The following is a 17064-nucleotide window of genomic DNA, read 5'->3' on the forward strand; positions in this document are numbered from 1 at the left end:
TTTATAAAAAATACAAAAATTAGCCAGGCATGATGGCACACGCCAGTAGTCCCAGCTACTCCAGAGACAGAGGTGGGAGGATGGATTGAGCCTGAGAAGTCAAGGTTGCGGTGAGCTGTGATCATACTACTGCACTCCAGCCAGAACTAGACCCAGTCTCAGAAAAAAAGTACAAAGTTTCAGTTAGGCGGAGGAATAAGTACTGGAGATCGATCGTACAGCATAGTGACTACGGTTCATAATAATGTATAGTCGTCCCTCGGCATCCATGAAGAATTGGTTCCAGGACCCTCCCTGTATACCAAAATCTGAGAATGCTCAAGTTTCTTCCTAAGAAATGGCTTAGTTTTTGCATATAACCTAAGCTTATCCTCCCATATACTTTAAATCATCTCTAGATTACTTATAATACCCAGTGCAATGTAAATGCTATGTAAATGGTTGTTACACTGTATTATTTTTGAATTGGAATTATTTTTACTGTTGTATTTCATTTTTTTCTAAATATTTTCAATCCACAGTTGAATGAATCAGAGGATGTGGAACCCACAGATACAGAGGGCCAACTGTATTGTATATTTGAAAATTGCTAAGAGAGTAGACTGTAAATATTCATACCACAAAAAAAGTGAAGTGATGGATATGTTAATTAGCTTGGTTTAACACATGTATCAAAAAGTCATGTAGTACCCTGTAAATACAGTTATTTGTCAATTAAAAATAATTAATGAATCTAAAATTCTTTTGAAGTGTAACATTCTTAACTTTTTCTTGTTCAAATAAAGTTTTCTGTTTTTTAAATTTTTGTTTAAAAAAATCATCTCTTAACTTCCATTAACTCAATTGGTTCACCCTTTTAACTTAAGAACTCTCTTCCTTAAGTTAAATGTTTCTTGGGCCAGGTGTGGTGGCTCACGCCTGTAATCCCAGCACTTTGGGAGGCCGAGGCAGGAGGATCATGAGGTCAAGAGATCAAGACCATCCTGGCTAACATGGTGAACACCTGGCTAACACTGTCTCTACTAAAACACATAAAAAATCAGCCGGGCATGGTGGCGGGCGCCTGTAGTCCCAGCTACTCAGGAGGCTGAGGCAGGAGAATGGCATGAACCTGGGAGGCGGAGCTTGCAGTGAGCCAAGAAAGTGCCACTGCACTCCAGCCTGGGCAACAGAGTGAGATTGTCTCAAAAAAAAAAAAAAAAAAAAAAACCAACAACAACAACAGAAAAGACATTTCATGATAATCAGGAAGGGCAAGGTTATGTTGTAATATCTTAACCCACAGTAAAAAGTAGATCTCAGTGGCTTAACTCAATAAGGAGACTTAATTCCACAGTTATTCAAGTGACTCAGGTTATGGAGTTTCCAGCATCTCATACACCATCACACACCTACTTGCAAGTTCCATTGGCTACTGTTAGTCAAATGACCCTAACCTAACAGCAGAAAAGACTTGGAAATGTACAGGAGCTTTGGAATACTGACGAGCACCACTGTCTCCAAAAGATATACTGTTAATATTCGTAAGGTAAGGAAAAATGTTCAAGACTGGTAGGTTGTTCTCTAGAACACCTACATACTTTCCTCCATGTTATATGCTGTCTAAGACTCAGTTATTTGTGTTAGCAAACTTATTTTCACAGGATATACTTGTTCTTTTAATTAAATTATCCATGAAATATTATACTATCCAATGAAATCTGGGTGCAAAAAAAATAGTTGTTTCTATGAAACTGTCAATGGAAGAAAGAGAAGATTTTGACCCTCTCATTAATAAAGAATCTTCCAGCATGTGCTCAGTGTGACAATGCTGAACTACTGTAAGAAAGTCCTAGAATATGATCTATCACCCAACCCGATTATAGGGTTTATGCTTCAACTAGAAAAATCAGACCTCGATGTCTCCCTAAACTTTGAGTCTGGTGCAATCCCAGCCCTGCCTCTTCCCTTTGCAGGGTCAAAAGCCAGGAGCTACACATAGAGACTGAGGACACCCTGGATAACCCAGCACATGCCTTCCCCATTTCCCCAAAAGCATCACACCCTTTTGATCCCTATGGTGAATGACAATGCACACTCTGAGGAAGAGGACAAAATCGGCACAAGACTTTTGACTCCCTTCAGCATTTTGCTTGGGGAAAATTCAGACCATAACCCTGGGGAGCAGAATCTCAAGTGTCGGTGCCTCTTTGTGCGCCAGTGTCCCTGTCTGAGGACCTGCATGACAGCCTGGAGTACAGGAGATGAAGGTCCCAAGGAGACCTAGTTCTCCATTCTGACCTCGTCCATAAGAAGGAAGAATCTGCCAAAGACTCCTCAAGTCCAGTGTGTGGGTGAGGGAAAAAGGAAGATGGGATGTCTGCTTTCAGGGTCATGGCCTTCCATAACCTCGCAGAAGCTCCCAGACTCTGTCTTCATGACAAAACTCAGACACTGAGATGTAGATCAGCTTCAGAGCTGGGCCCACACCAAAGGGGCCACAGTGTGTAGTGACCTCCCTCATAACCGGGAAGAGAGTGTCATCAGGAATCAACGGGTTACTGTGTCAATGACAAAGGGAGCTCAGACAAGGAGTGGAATGACTGTGAACAGGTACTCCCAACGAGGGACCCTAGAACCAGAGGGAGCTCTGCCATTTGTCCTGTGGGCTCCACAAGAAACAAACTACCCCTTACACCCCTCCACTGTGAGGAGGCTCTGGAGGCTGAGGTGCTCCACATGGCTGGTGTAGACATCTGCACACTGGAAGTCATTTCCAGCACCACAAGGATCTGGAAAATCCAGTCTTCCTTCTAAATAAGAGGGATGAGCACGCTGGCTGTCAGCCTCCCATGCACAGGATGGTGTATGTGAGAGGTGTGCATGTTACCCAGGCTTGGCCAATCAGAATCTTTCCTAAAGTTGTTAAAACGCTGGTAGACATTCTAGAAACATATATAATGGAGACAGACAAACAGACACACACACACACACACAGAGCAAGAGAGAGAGATGAGATAAGATGTGAAGTGATAAGGAAGAGAAATACAGAAAAATAGATGCAAAAAGAAACACGGAGATAGAAAAAATCGCAGATAAATAGTGACAATGGATTAGAAAAATAGAAAGAAAGGCAACAATGTAGTGAAAGACACAACAAGGGGGCAGAGACAAAGATGCAGAGAGACACACAGAAAGAACTATACGGGACAAAGAGGCACAAAGAAAGAGAGACAGATTCACAGATAGAGGTCAAACAGAAAGAGACAGGTGAAGATCTCATTGTGTATCTGGGACTAGTCACTTCTGAAATCAACTTGACTCTAGGCTTCCTTTGTACCATGAACAAAATATATTTGGGTTTCTCTCATTTAGAATCAAAAAATAGTACTCTTATTGCTGGCTATGCTTTCTTAAAAATAAAAATTATTATTGATTGATGTGACTTGCCAGAATGTTTGAAACACCAGTGACCCAGGGTCACTATATCTGTCCCCAAACAATTCCACCATGCTTACTTACACAGCACTCACCAAACCAGAAGAGAGGCTGGGATATTCTCAGGCCACTGCACTGAATATCAATATGAAAGAACCATGAATGTTGTGACAACTGAGTTGACTTTCTACCTCCTCTGCCCACCCTGACTTTGCACCCCAAATTCTTTCAGCGTCTTTTCAAGGTACAACCCTCCTGGCCACAGGTTGGCTGGGTCACCTCAAGGTATGTTCCTTCATTCTGCAGTGATTTCCTGCCTCTGCTCAATTAAGGAAGTTCAGAATACAGATAACTCAGGATCATGTTTAATTACGTAAAAAAGCTCTAAAGTCAGGTAATGGTTTTTATGTGCTTCTCTTGAGCAGTCTGAGGAGAGAATAGAAAGAGAAACCCCTTGGGGCCTGAGCAGACGCAGCTGGTCATACATAGGCAGAGGCTCTGGGTCAGTGCAGGAAGCAGGGTCACAGCCAGCGCCTTGCGGTGGGGATGAAAGGAGATGACCTGGTGGCTGCGTGACAGCCACTGTAGGACTCTGATCTCAGAGGGACAGGCTGACACAGGCAGCTGGGAATTCTGGGCAGGGACAAGCAGGCATTACAGAAGAGTGATAACCAATCCCAGTTAAAATAGTCTCAGGAGTCAGTGCGGGAGCCCTGGAGGAGAGAGAAGGATGATCAGCACAGGGCACGCTGGTGGGCCTGCCATCTCCCCCACCCCTCAGAGGCCCCCTGCAGCTTCAGACAGAGAAATCTGAGGTCCAGGGTGTATCATCTTCACCTCCCCCAAGATCTGTGTAAAGGTGAAATCAGCTCACAAGGACACAGAACTTCAGCTTGATGCAGATGTGTGGGAGGTGGGGGAACAGCTGTTACTCTTCCGGGGAATATGAAGGGTTCAATCTTTTTAGGAAATTGGATGATATCTCATCCCTACCACTAGCAGCCTCTTTCAGTCACTGGAAAATGCCTACAGGCAGAAGCCACCAAAATATGGCACAAAGTGGGCATCATCCTAGTGTCTAACAATTAAGTTGTGGTTCTGGCTCCACATTTCACAAGAATATATCACCAAAGTTAAGGCTTGGTTCTAGGGAACAACCTCTGGAGATTCCCAGAAACTGGCAAACTTTGCCCCTAAGTCTTCATTCTCATAGCAGCAAATATACCATAAACAGAGACCATTTTGATCAGGTACACTCAGCTCATGCTCTTCCCTCTTACACCTGCGCCCTCCCCACACTGGATCACAGCTGAAATATTAACTGCTGGTGGAGGCCCTTGAGGTCTTACAAAAGGAAGTTATGCAGAGAAAGGTCTCGTTACACAAACAACCACTTTCTCACCCCAAAGAAAATGACACATGTGACTTAATTAGAGTTATATTATCTTCCCACCCATGTTCTTCAAGGCCTTAAGCACCCTAATTGAAAATCCTCTAAAACAAAGGAAATTGTCACTAGAAGGCAAGGAGGCCAACGCTCTGACCCTCTTCATGGAGGAAGCTTTTGGAAAGGAGCCAGTGAGACAACGATGAACGGTAAGGATGCCCTGGAATAAGCTCTATCAGTCAGCTCTGTGACAGGGCAGCCTTTCAACCAGTAAAATCAGATTCCAATGCCTCCTCCAATCTTGTCCTGTCTCCTCCCACCTCCAGCTCAGCCTTCTTCCTCTCAGGGTCAGGAGGAAAGAGCTACATCTAGAGACAGGTCCTCTCTGAACAGAGGGTCTGGGTCACAGCCCATCTTCCCCTTTTCCCCTGAGGTTCCTCACCTTTCTGACTCCTGTGATGGATGATAACGCCCAGCCCGAGGAAGATCAATCCCAGCATGAAGCCTCCAACACCACTCAGCATCTTGCTCTGGGCAGATTCAGACTGAGCCCCTAAGAAGTAGAGCCTGAGTGTCAGTGTTTGTCCCCATACCCCAAAACATCCCTACTGAGGAGCTGAAGTCCAGTCTGAGATGCAGGAGGTGAAGGCCTCAAAGGAACCTAGTTCTCCATTCAGACCACCCCAAAGGAAGGGAAAGGCCAGCCAATAGGCCCTTGGATACAGTGAGTAGGTGAGAGAGTGGCAAAGCAGAGCTCCACTCCTCAGAAACTCATCCATAACCTTAAACCCTAAGATCCCAGTCACCAGCCCTAATAATCTGTCCCTCTGAGCTATCAGGACTGGGATCCAGAAGAACAGTACGTAGAGTAATTTTCCTAGCATCTGGAAAGGTGATGAGATCAGGATTCTTCTGATGCGCTTGCCATGGAGCTAGAGGTGCTCTAGTCTCCTGTGATTCCCAGCTCAGTAGTGACATCAGGGATAAGAGATGGGAAGGGATGGGTCAGAAGGAGCTGTTTGTCTTGTGGGGCCCATAGTAACAGAAACTCAATATCCCCTTACGCCACTCCACGGTGATGGGGTTCTGGAGGCTGGGGTGCTCCACGTGGCAGGTGTAGACATCTCCACGCTGGGGAGTCATTTCCAGCATCACCAGGATCTGGAAGGTCCAGTCGCCGTTCCTAATAAGGGGGGTGGACACAATGCCGGCTGTCTCCTCCTGGTCATTCCGAAACCACCGGACTTTGATCTGGCCTGGATAGAAATCTGTCACCGAGCAGACCAGCAGGTTGTGGTGGTTGAGGGCCTCTGTCCTGGACAGGGAGATGGTCACTGTGGGCTCCACTGAGGGCAATAACAGACAGGAAAAGACATAGGAGTGAGATGTGAGACCACACAGCACGTCTGCCGTGAGGAAGGGTCGCTCCTTGGAACCAGAGTGGGAAGATACCTGGAGTCCAAGTCTTGGATTAAGATTCGTTCAACAAATATAAATATGACAATCACTGAGAATCCAAAGATAAACAGACCCTGGTCCCTGCCTTTACAGAATGTGCAATCTAGTAACAGACACCAAAAAACAAAAAGAATCTTATTTCAAAAGTTTGTAATATTTGAAAAAAAAGTAGGCAGGCCTTCAAAACAAATAACACTGATTAAACATCATGTTTGCCCATAACTCAATTCCTTTATCTTCTCAGATTGTTGCTCATAGTATAAAAAAAATTACACATCTTTCCCTGCCTCTTCACACATCTCATCCTTTACCTTTCAGGCCACTTTATTGCATTTCCTTTATTCTCTTAGTGTGAAACTATAGTACATATTTAATGTATTGTTCTCTCATTTTCTTTTTTTCCTTAATTTATTTTTAACACACAAGTGAGTTTAATTACTAGCTGTCTACCCTACTCCACTCCCTTGCTATTGAGAATTACTGTCTTGTCCTGAAATCAGACATTATCATGTATGTTCTCCATAGAAAATATTCTGAGATCCTTGCAGAGGTCTGCCTAGGTTAATAAGCCTGTAATGTGAGCATATAAACATAGTTGAGATTTGGTGAGGTCAGCAGGTTGCACCCCAATTAAATGGCATTCATAAGCCACCATCCGGAAGGAACCACGGTTTCTGCTTGGACTTGAACTTTTCTTTGGTTCTCCTTCCTGGAGTCCCACTGAAATCACAGTCAGCTATGTGGCCTTGTAAGATTTGTTCATCTTACCCAGATTGGTGGTAAAAAGAGAGGGCACAAATTTATGAGACAAGATGATAAAATAAATTTTATGGAAATATAACTGAAATAGCAAAAATATAAGTACTTGCTGGCACTAGGACGTGAGTCAAAAGAAGGCAAGCGAATATAAAGTAAACTAAAAGTTTTGTGAACCTGCACATATAACACTGGGGTCAGACTAGGGATTGATTAATCATAAATTTTCAATGCCTTGAAAGTATCATTTTGTCCCATTAACATGGAGATCAAACAGGAATAGACTCATTGCTACTTCTGGTCAAAACTGGCTTTAACAAGGCTTTATGTCCGTTTGACCTACAGATGTGTAGTGAAGAACATAAAGAATGTTGTGTACTTTTGGAGCTTAAGGTCTTGGTAAGTAACTGTGGGCTGCTTACTTAAAGTGCTTATCATGTACTAATATTAGGATACATAAAGTGGTGACGCTAATCTCTAATGCACAGGTAACTGTGAGATTAAATGACATAACATATATGGTATTTGATAAGGCAACTGTCTAGAAATAAGTGCTCACTAAATGAGTAAATTGACTTTCAGAATGTTTATTCCTGAAGTGCATAGTGATGAGGGGGAAGGGAGAACCTAGGCCAAAAGCAACCTGAAACTATTTTTATCCAATAATTTAGTGGCTTCAATCTATTTATTCCAAAACTTCTGCTCTTTGCATTGTGCCATTTGTTCAGCTTTTCTAAGAAATTAAAACTGCCTTACAAACATCACTCGTGTTGTTTTTATTTTTAGCAAACACTTTTCCTCAGACTTTTTATTCACAAACTATTAAGATTCAAGTCAGTAAGAGTTTAAAGAATTAAGCAAAATGATAGAAAATAATTAATAAAAGTCAATTTTTAAGGTTCTGTTTACCTCTGGTTTTTCTTGAACCTAAGTGGACTGGCAGCTGAGTACCTTTATTCATTAATTTAACAAAAGATCATTGACCTCATACCACACGCCAGTCGATGTGTCAGGTACCATGCATCCAAAGATTAAAACAGCCTCACCTCAAAGAGCTCCGCCATGAATGAGAGCCATTTAAGAAAACAGAATTACGATGAATAATAATTTGAAGCCAAAAGTCAAAATATCTTATTTCACAACCGTAATTCCTGGATGCCCTGCGCGCAGTTGTGGAGCAGCCCTAACTCCGCCAGGCCAAGCCTGAAGCTTCCTGCTGCATGAGCTGCGCACGTGGGCCTTACTGGGTGGGGCAGTGCTAGCCGGGCGGGCGGGCAGGGGAAGAGGGCGGAAACTGGGGGCAAGAGAACTGCTTAGCAAAGGTAAGGCACGAAGAGGCAAACGCATAAGGCACGAGGCAAGAATGTGCAGAGCAGAGGATGAGGCCCACGGATGTGGAGGCTGGGGCCAAACTAGGCAGCTTGACCAACTCTGCCTGTCCCCCTGCTCTGCCGTGAGTACCTGCCCCTCCGATGCACCAGCCCCCAGCACCCCGACTGCCGCCTCCTGTTCCCTGGGGTGGAACGAACAAGGCTTAGGTTCCAGAGGCCGCGCCCTTTCCTCCCTCCCGGCGCAGAGACTCGGGGCCCCTGCCAAGGGTGGGCCTCGCAGAGGGGCGACGACGCTCACCTCGCCGCTGCAAGGTCGTGCGGAGCTCCAGCTGGTAGTTGTGTTTGCACACCGTGTCCAACTCCGCCCGGGTGCTCTCCAGGACGTCCTTCTGGCTGTTCCAGTACTCGGCGCTAGACCGCCCCAGCGGCGTCACCGCCCGGTACTCCCACACGTCGCTGTCGAAGCGCGCGTACTCCTCTCGGTTATAGACGTACCTGGTCACAAGACGCACGCGCTCCGTCCCATTGGTGAAGTAGCACATACCCTTAAACTGGACCACGAAATCCTCTGCGGGGAATCACCCGCCGGTCAGTCAGGCCCCAGCCCGGCCCCAGCCAGGCTGCCACAGCAGCCCCCGCCCTGACCCGGCCTGGATCTGTGGAACCTACCGCGCGACCTCCAGTTCCCGCCGGCCTGTGCCTGGCGCTCCAGACCTGGGACCTCCCGCCCTCTCTGGGGGTTTCGGGAATCCGCCTTTCTACAGGCAGAAAAGGGCGGAAAGCCCTGTCCCTGCCTGAGCCTGTGAACCCAGCGAAGAAGCAGTCGGGCTAATTTTGCGTGGACCTCTGCGCTTAGAGGGATCAGGACGCTCTTGCATGAAATCCCATTTTCCACTGAGCTCCTGAAAACCTCAGAGATAAAATTATCCACATAAACTTGTGAGTTAAAGGGAATGGTGAGACAAGGAATTAAGCCTGTCCTCGTTCTGATACGCGTATTCTCTCGGTCCCTGGGTAAAATACCTTCCTTCCCATGCCCGGATTTACCCTCCCGAGTGCCGTGTGAGGGTCACTCACTTCTGTGTTGGAAAGGACCTACATCTCTGAGTCCTAGAAAGAAACATTTATTCATGGAAAGAGCACAAACTTTTGAATTTGATAAACTAGATTCCAATTAAACTGTGGCAGTCACCAGCTCGGGCTGGTTGTGTAACATAATATCCATATCACAAGTATGATTGTGTAAAAGAAAATCATGATATCTACACACAGGATGTTAGAAGGAGTGAGAAAGAATTTATGTAAAGTATTGTTCTGTGTCTGAAGTGAGTGGTTTCACAGTATGTGTTATTTCCCTTCTTTACATCCTCCTTTCTACTAAAATTAGTCCACGATCAACTCGGGTCTCTGAATCCCACTCAAGTCACCATTTGCCCATAGATCAGTGAAACTTGAAGATCCCCTGTCTGTGGTCAGCCAGGCAGCTTCCCTCAGTACCAAGATTTTGTCTCCACAAACGCTGCACACTGTCAGGAATACAGACAACTTTTCCTCAAATACGGAGACTACGGACACCATTGCTGCCTTACATTTCCCAGTGCAGGATCTCATAATATTTAGGCCAGGCGAAGTCTTGGGGCACGCCTAAATGACAAATCCTGCTGTGTCTTTGGAGAAATTCATATCTTCAAAAATAACCCCATGCTCACTTTGTCCTATCACTGGTAGTAAATGTACACTTTTTCTCCTCTTTCCTCCTCTCTCCTCCTCTTCCAGGCTTAAGCCTGTAGGATAGGGATTGGACTGTGCTCACCTCATCACTAAAAGATAAATGGGAATGCAACATTGTTCTCTTTCCCCAAAGAGAGGAAATGTCGATAAAAGATGTGTCTGAGATCTTAGAAATCACCATCCCCCTACCCTAGCCCAGGGAGAGCCTGTTCCCAGAGTGGCCGCTGTCCTGCACTTACCGGGAGAGTCTCTGCCCCCAGCCACTGGAGGGCTCAGCATCGCCAGCATCAAGGTCACAGTTGTCCCACAAAGGCCTCCGGGGATCCGCAAAGCCTTCATCCAAGGCATAATTGAGACGAAGGGAAAAGTAGTGGTAGTGAACACAGCTCGGACCTGATGGATCTGCTGTACCTGGCAGAAAGAATAAAAACCTGTGAACATTTCCGTGCGTGGTAGGATTGGATGGTCCCTTGGAAAAGAACCAATCAGCACTGGAGCTGAAGGGCCTTATCTGTCTCTGGGCAGACATTTTTCGTGTGAAGGTTCTCAATCCAGTGCCTGGCACTGTGAAGTCTTCAAACTGCACTGGATGAACATTTGAGGTGAAAATTTCCTCTCAATCGTAGAAGAGCTGAAGAATGAATGCCTCAGGGATTTGGAGAGGCAAAAGAAAAATGCGATTCAACCATAAACATCTCTGTAATATTGATTAAAAACCTGTTATTGTACTTGGGATTTTTAATAAAGCAAATTAAGTGGGGATCATATTTCAGGGGAGAGAAAATTGCTGTTACAGAAATTTTTACTGCTGTTTTCTTAGACCCGCTGAAGAGCCTTAAGTTTTGGTGAGAAGAGTAAAGTTCTTAGAAGGAAATAATGGTGAGTTGCAGTTCCACCACTAATGTGCTTTAGGAGAGTCAACAAATCACTGAATTTATTTTCGCCCCAGGCTTCTCTTTGTAAAATGTGGGTCATGTTTCATGTATGTTACATCTAGATCTTCACATATACAAATTTAAGATAATTTGTCTTGTTTAATATTACAAAAGGCTCCTCAACTGTTATGTGTAACTATCAAGTTAATATGTGGAACAAGAAAACAAGCCAAAAAAAAAAAAATGACACCCACCCCTGCTGGTACATGATTCTTCATTATGCAAGAATATATTGTATTTATGCTCTTCGAGTGAAAGTATTTGAAAAATCAATTAAGTTGACATTTCTCTTTTAAGTTCTTCAACTGTTTAAATCCTCCCTGAACCATGAAATAGGTGCATCTGATATCAGCAAAGGCACAATACACAAACATTTACAGTACTCAGACATAGTCATGTTTATTTTTGAAGAGACAGAGCAAAAGCTGTAGAGAAGCATTTCTTAGATTCTGAATAGTATTAATGATGGAGAAAGTGTTTAGTCTCACAGATTCTACTGTGCCAGCCCTAAACATCAAATCCCAAATGGCAGAAGTATCAATGTGTTTTTTTCAATTCTATTTTTTTTTATTTAACAGTTCCTTATGGACATATCCACATCATGTGTTTTTATAAATAAACTTGTAACTTATCAGGCTCCTCTTGCCAGTGACTAGGGACAGTACTAATTGTTATAAAGCAATTAGAGCAATGTCTGGCAAACATTACTTCTGACCTCAACCAAGACAGTAAATATCTCCACCTCTCTTCTTCTCTCCCTTTCTCTCTTTCTCTTCCTGAAATTTTAGGTTCTGTTTTTAAAGTGGATAATACAGATGACATGATTGTATATTTAGAAAACCCCATCATCTCAGCCCCAAATCTCCTTAAGCTGATAAGCAACTTCAGCAAAGTCTCAGGATACAAAATTAATGGGCAAAAATCACAAGCATTCTTATACACCAGTAACAGACAAACAGAGAGCCAAATCGTGAATGAACTTCCATTCACAATTGCTTCAAAGAGAATAAAATACCTAGGAATCCAACTCACAAGGGATGTAAAGGACCTCTTCAAGGAGAACTACAAACCACTGCTCAGTGAAATCAAAGAGGACACAAATGGAAGATCATACCATGCTCATGGATAGGGAGAATCAATATCGTGAAAATGGCCATACTGCCCAAGGTAATTTATAGATTCAATGTCATCCCCATCAAGCTACCAATGAGTTTTTTCACAGAATTGGAAAAAACTGCTTTAAAGTTCATATGGAACCAAAAAAGAGCCTGCATTGCCAAGACAATCCTAAGTCAAAAGAACAAAGCTGGAGGCATCATGCTACCTGACTTCAAACTATACTACAAGGCTACAGTAACCAAAACAGCATGGTACTGGTACCAAAACAGAGATATGGACCAATGGAACAGAACAGAGCCCTCAGAAATAATACCACACATCTACAGCCATCTGATCTTTGACAAACCTGGAAGAACAAGAAATGGGGAAAGGATTCCCTATTTAATAAATGGTGCTGGGAAAATTGGCTAGCCATAAGTAGAAAGCTGAAACTGGATCCTTTCCTTACTCCTTATACGAAAATTAATTCAAGATGGATTAGAGACTTAAATGTTAGACCTGATACCATAAAAACCGTAGAAGAAAACCTAGGTAATGTCATTCAGGACATAGGCATGGGCAAGGACTTCACGTCTAAAACACCAAAAGCAACGGCAACAAAAACCAAAATTGACAAATGGGATCTAATTAAACTACAGAGCTTCTGCACAGCAAAAGAAACTACCATCAGAGTGAACAGGAAACCTACAGAATGGGAGAAAATTTTTGCAATCCACTCATCTGACAAAGGGCTAATATCCAGAACCTACAAAGAACTCAAACAAATTTACAAGAAAAAACAAACAACCCCATCAAAAAGTGGGCAAAGGATATGAACAGACATTTCTCAAAAGAAGACATGCATACAGCTAACAGACACATGAAAAATGCTTGTCATCACCGGCCATCAGAGAAATGCAAATCAAAACCACAATGAGATACCATCTCACACCAGTTAGAATGGCAATCATTATAAAGTCAGGAAACAACAGGTGCTGGAGAGGATGTAGAGAAATAGGAACACTTTTACACTGTTGGTGGGATTGTAAACTAGTTCAACCATTATGGAAAACAGTATGGCGATTCCTCAAGGATCTAGAACTAGAAATACCATATGACCCAGCCATCCCATTACTGGGTATATACCCAAAGGATTATAAATCATGCTGCTATAAAGACATATGCACATGCATGTTCATTGTGGCACTATTCACAATAGCAAAGACTTGGAATCAACCCAAATGTCCATCAGTGACAGACTGGATTAAGAAAATGTGGCACATATACACCATGGAATACTATGCAGCCATAAAAAAGGATGAGTTTGTGTCCTTTGTAGGGACATGGATGAAGCTGGAAACCATCATTCTCAGCAAACTATCACAAGAACAGAAAACCAAACACCACATGTTCTCACTCATAGGTGGGAACTGAACAATGAGATCACTTGGACTCGGGAAGGGGAACATCACACACCGGGGCCTATTATGGGGAGGGGGGAGGGGGGAGGGATGGCATTGGGAGTTATACCTGATGTAAATGAGTTGATGGGTGCTGACGAGTTGATGGGTGCAGCACACCAACATGGCACAAGTATACATATGTAACAAACCTGCACATTATGCACATGTACCCTAGAACTTAAAGTATAATAATAAAAAAGTTAAAAAATAAAAAAATTTAAAAAAATTTTTTTAAAGCTGAAAAAAAAAATAAAGTGGAGAATACAATCTAAAATCAGAATATAAGTTTGCCAGGTAAAAAGAAGAGGAAAGAGGCAATAGCAAGAGGTTTGCAATAGTGGCACATAAAAGTATTGAGCCACTCCAATGTTCTGTATTATTCAGTGCATAATTCTAGAGCCCCTGAGACTGAGAAAGTTGCCACTGGGCGTCCAACAGCAGTGGTGTACTCACGATCAGGGTAAACCCAGTCTAAGGAGGATCTCCGCTGCTGTGATGGACACATAAAGAAGGAACCATACTCACACCTGGAATGGAGTTGGGGCAAAGAAAACAGGCAGAGAGACCTGAAGATACCCTCAGTGTCCTTCCTCAGCCCCCACCTCAGTGTCCCTCAGAATAGATGTCTCTAATCCATCCTCTCCTTCCTGTCTAAGGGAAAAACTTCCCGCAGGTTTATTCTGAGGCAAAGGCTGCGTCAGACCTGGGGATTCCCCGGTCTCACAGGCCTCTTCACACAGACTTTTCAGCCAGCAACAAGTGTCATTTTAGAGCCTTTTTCTGATTGGCTTAAACCTCACTGGAAAGGTTTTGCTTTGGGCTTCTGCCAGCTGTGTCAGTTGTCTACCCTGGTCCTATCCCTGCTGTATTATTCAGGACATTCAGGCAGAAGAAGACCAGAGAAGAAAGAAACTAGGTCAAGCATCCTTATTGCGAGTGTCTCACCTGAATCGCCTGCCCAGCCTCTGTGGGGTCAGAGCAATTAGGTTGAGGCTGTGCACACCCCATGTGGGTAAATGGGCTAAAAAGACACTGCCATTAGTAGAGAGGGTCAGGGTTACAGTAGGGAGACTCTCTTCAGGGGACATCCTCTCTTTCTTCAGGTTGGAAGAAAAAGTCGTGGACTCCTTCTCTCTCTTGATTTCTCAAGGGAGAAATCATCTTCCCTGGTCAGCATCTCTTGGAATCTGTGCTTGGTCAGTGGAGTTGAATGTGAACATAGGAGTCATCCCATCACCAGAAGGACCATCCAGGACCCTATCCTGCATTTACTTCAGAAATCAAGAATCACTGTATATTCTGAAAGGTTCTGTGGCCTCCTTAATGCCAATGGTGATATAACTAGAAATGCTGCCCCCAGAATATTGTTTTCCTTTAATTAAAATTTATCAAGCAATTATCCCTAAATTTTTCAAAATCTTTGTGAAGCTACTTACATATTTCTCTTATATCAGTTTCTAGGTAATATTATATATAAGAATTTTTCATGGCACATATAAACTAGGTCCTTTCTCTTGGCACAAAGCTATCTCTTTAAAATATCAGTCTAGAGAATCTGAAGAAAGAGCCAAATCAGTAGCATTCGGGGGCTGTATTCAGACCACGGCTCCCACAAGCAAGTGGCCGTGGTGAAACTCCAGGGTGGAAGTCAGGTAAGAATTGGAGGATATTAGAGAGTGAGGGAGTGGCAGTATGGGAAAAGCTTTAGCAGGAAGATAGAAAATCAGGTGACACAAGGCATTTGGAACATTTGAGGGGAAATGAGGAACATGGGTGATCTTGGCACAGAAGCCCAGATCTCACTAGTCCCATGGCTCCTCATGCTGTATGAAAATAGCCCTGGAAGACAGAAGACTGGGACGAAAACCAAGCTGCCTGCAGTGGATATGCTGTACAATGAAGCTTTGCTTCCTGATCTATCTTTTCAGGTTCCTTCTTCCTGTCAATCTCCTGATCCACGCATTGCCTCAGTTGGACCACTGGTGATTAAACCACCCAGAGCTAACCTACACATGTCACTCTATCCAACACACCTCTGCTTGTCTCTACTTCTGGTTCCCTAGTGATGCCTGGGATGTTTCCAGAGACAGCTCTTCCCCCAGCCTCTAGATTGTAGTCACCATGCTCCTTCATTCCCAGAAAAAAATTAAATATCTCTCTGTGAAATCTTTATAATGTCTCCTTTTTCTATAAGTTCTTACCAGTAAAGAGAGGCTCTAATGTTCAGCCACATAAAAATATATATAGTTCTTGAATACTTAAACCCATATCCAAGTACTCAAAAACTCATGTGTCCAAGAACTCAGCTCAAGGCCATGGTTCATGCAAAACAGCAACATTAGCAGTAATATTCTGGGAAGAGTACTCTTATATACTCAAATAGGAAAACTTAAGATATTCCATTTTAACCACAATGACATATCACCTCACATCTTTCCCATGGAACAGAATGGCTATTATCAAAAAGACAAAAGATAACAAGTGTTAAGGATGTAGACCAAAGGAAACATTTGTACGCTGTGGGTGGAAATGTAAATTAGTACAACCATTATGGAAAACAATATGGAAGTTTCTCAGAAAGTTAAAAACAGAACTATCATATGATGTAGTAACCCCATTTGCAGGATGTAGACAAAGAATTTAAAATTAGTATGTTGAAAATATACCTATACTCCTATGTTCCTTGCAACATTATTCACAATAGTCAAGGTATAGAATCAATCTGCATCATTCAGCAGATGAATTAAAGAAAATGCGGTATGTATACACAATTAAATCCTATTCAGGTTTTTAAAAGAAGGAAATCCTGTTGTAAGTCAAAAAGTGACTGAGGTAGGTCTCAGTCAATTAAAGGTTTATTTTGCCAAGGTTGAGGAATTCACCTGGGAAAACCACAAATCACAGGAGCATCTGTGATTCATGCTTTTGCCAAAGAGGGTTTTGAGAACTTCAGTATTTAAAGGAGAAAGAGCAAGAAGGAGGGGAAGGAGAAAAAAAAGGAGGAGGAGTAGGCCGTGACACAAGTGGTTACATTCCTGAGTCTTTGATTAGCCTCAGTAAATCTACATTTTACTTGTGAAAAGAGAGTAGAGGAAAAAGTTGATTATAAGTTATCTTACATTCAGTAAATCTACATTTTACATAAAATTAAGTAAACGTGAAAAGAGGGAAAGAGTAAAGGAAACGAGGTTATGACCCGGGGTTGTGAAATTACCGTTATCTGTTTGGGAACAAAAGGAAGACAGTATTGGTGCCTCAGTCCTCAAGATTAACTATTATTCTTTCACACTCTTATTTGTGACAACATGCATGAACCTAGAGGATATTATGCTAAGTGAAATAAGCCAGACATGGAAAGACAAGTAATGAACCATCTTACTTATATGAGGCATCTAAAAAATCCCATTTTTGAATAGAATTGTTTCATTATTTTATTTTATTTTGTTTTATGTTCTAGAGTACATGTGTAGGACATGCAGGTTTGTTAC

The 17064-nt window shown here is 43.0% G+C and overlaps 1 protein-coding gene across 3 annotated transcripts; it reads right to left on the reverse strand.

Annotated features, from left to right (window-relative positions):
- Nucleotides 1–3349: 3349 nt before the first annotated feature.
- Nucleotides 3350–10510, reverse strand: LOC112623518 (HLA class II histocompatibility antigen, DQ beta 1 chain). 3 transcript variants are annotated; one of them, XM_025384046.1, is made up of 5 exons: nucleotides 10320–10509; nucleotides 8648–8917; nucleotides 5869–6150; nucleotides 5247–5357; nucleotides 3350–4130 (listed from the first exon to the last, which is right to left on the reverse strand). In XM_025384046.1, the coding sequence occupies exons 1-5, from the start codon at nucleotides 10426–10428 to the stop codon at nucleotides 4117–4119; spliced, it is 786 nt and encodes a 261-aa protein (XP_025239831.1). In that variant the 5' UTR covers nucleotides 10429–10509; the 3' UTR covers nucleotides 3350–4116. The 3 variants fall into 3 exon arrangements, with proteins under 3 accessions (XP_025239831.1, XP_025239830.1, XP_025239832.1); XM_025384045.1 differs by having other exon boundaries at nucleotides 3350–5357; nucleotides 10320–10510; XM_025384047.1 differs by lacking the exon at nucleotides 5247–5357 and having other exon boundaries at nucleotides 3761–4130; nucleotides 10320–10510.
- Nucleotides 10511–17064: the final 6554 nt, after the last annotated feature.

Source organism: Theropithecus gelada, chromosome 4, assembly GCF_003255815.1.
Source record: "Theropithecus gelada isolate Dixy chromosome 4, Tgel_1.0, whole genome shotgun sequence".
NCBI lineage: Eukaryota > Metazoa > Chordata > Mammalia > Primates > Cercopithecidae > Theropithecus > Theropithecus gelada.

Coding starts and splice junctions, on each gene's coding strand:
- LOC112623518 (XM_025384045.1), bottom strand. CDS start 10,428: ATGCCTTGGATGAAGGCTTTGCGGATCCCCGGAGGCCTTTGTGGGACA. Junction 6,151..8,647: donor CACGACCTTGCAGCGGCGAG/GTGAGCGTCGTC, acceptor TATTGCCCTCAG/TGGAGCCCACAGTGACCATC. Junction 5,358..5,868: donor CCCCATCACCGTGGAGTGGC/GTAAGGGGATAT, acceptor TCTACTTCTTAG/GGGCTCAGTCTGAATCTGCC.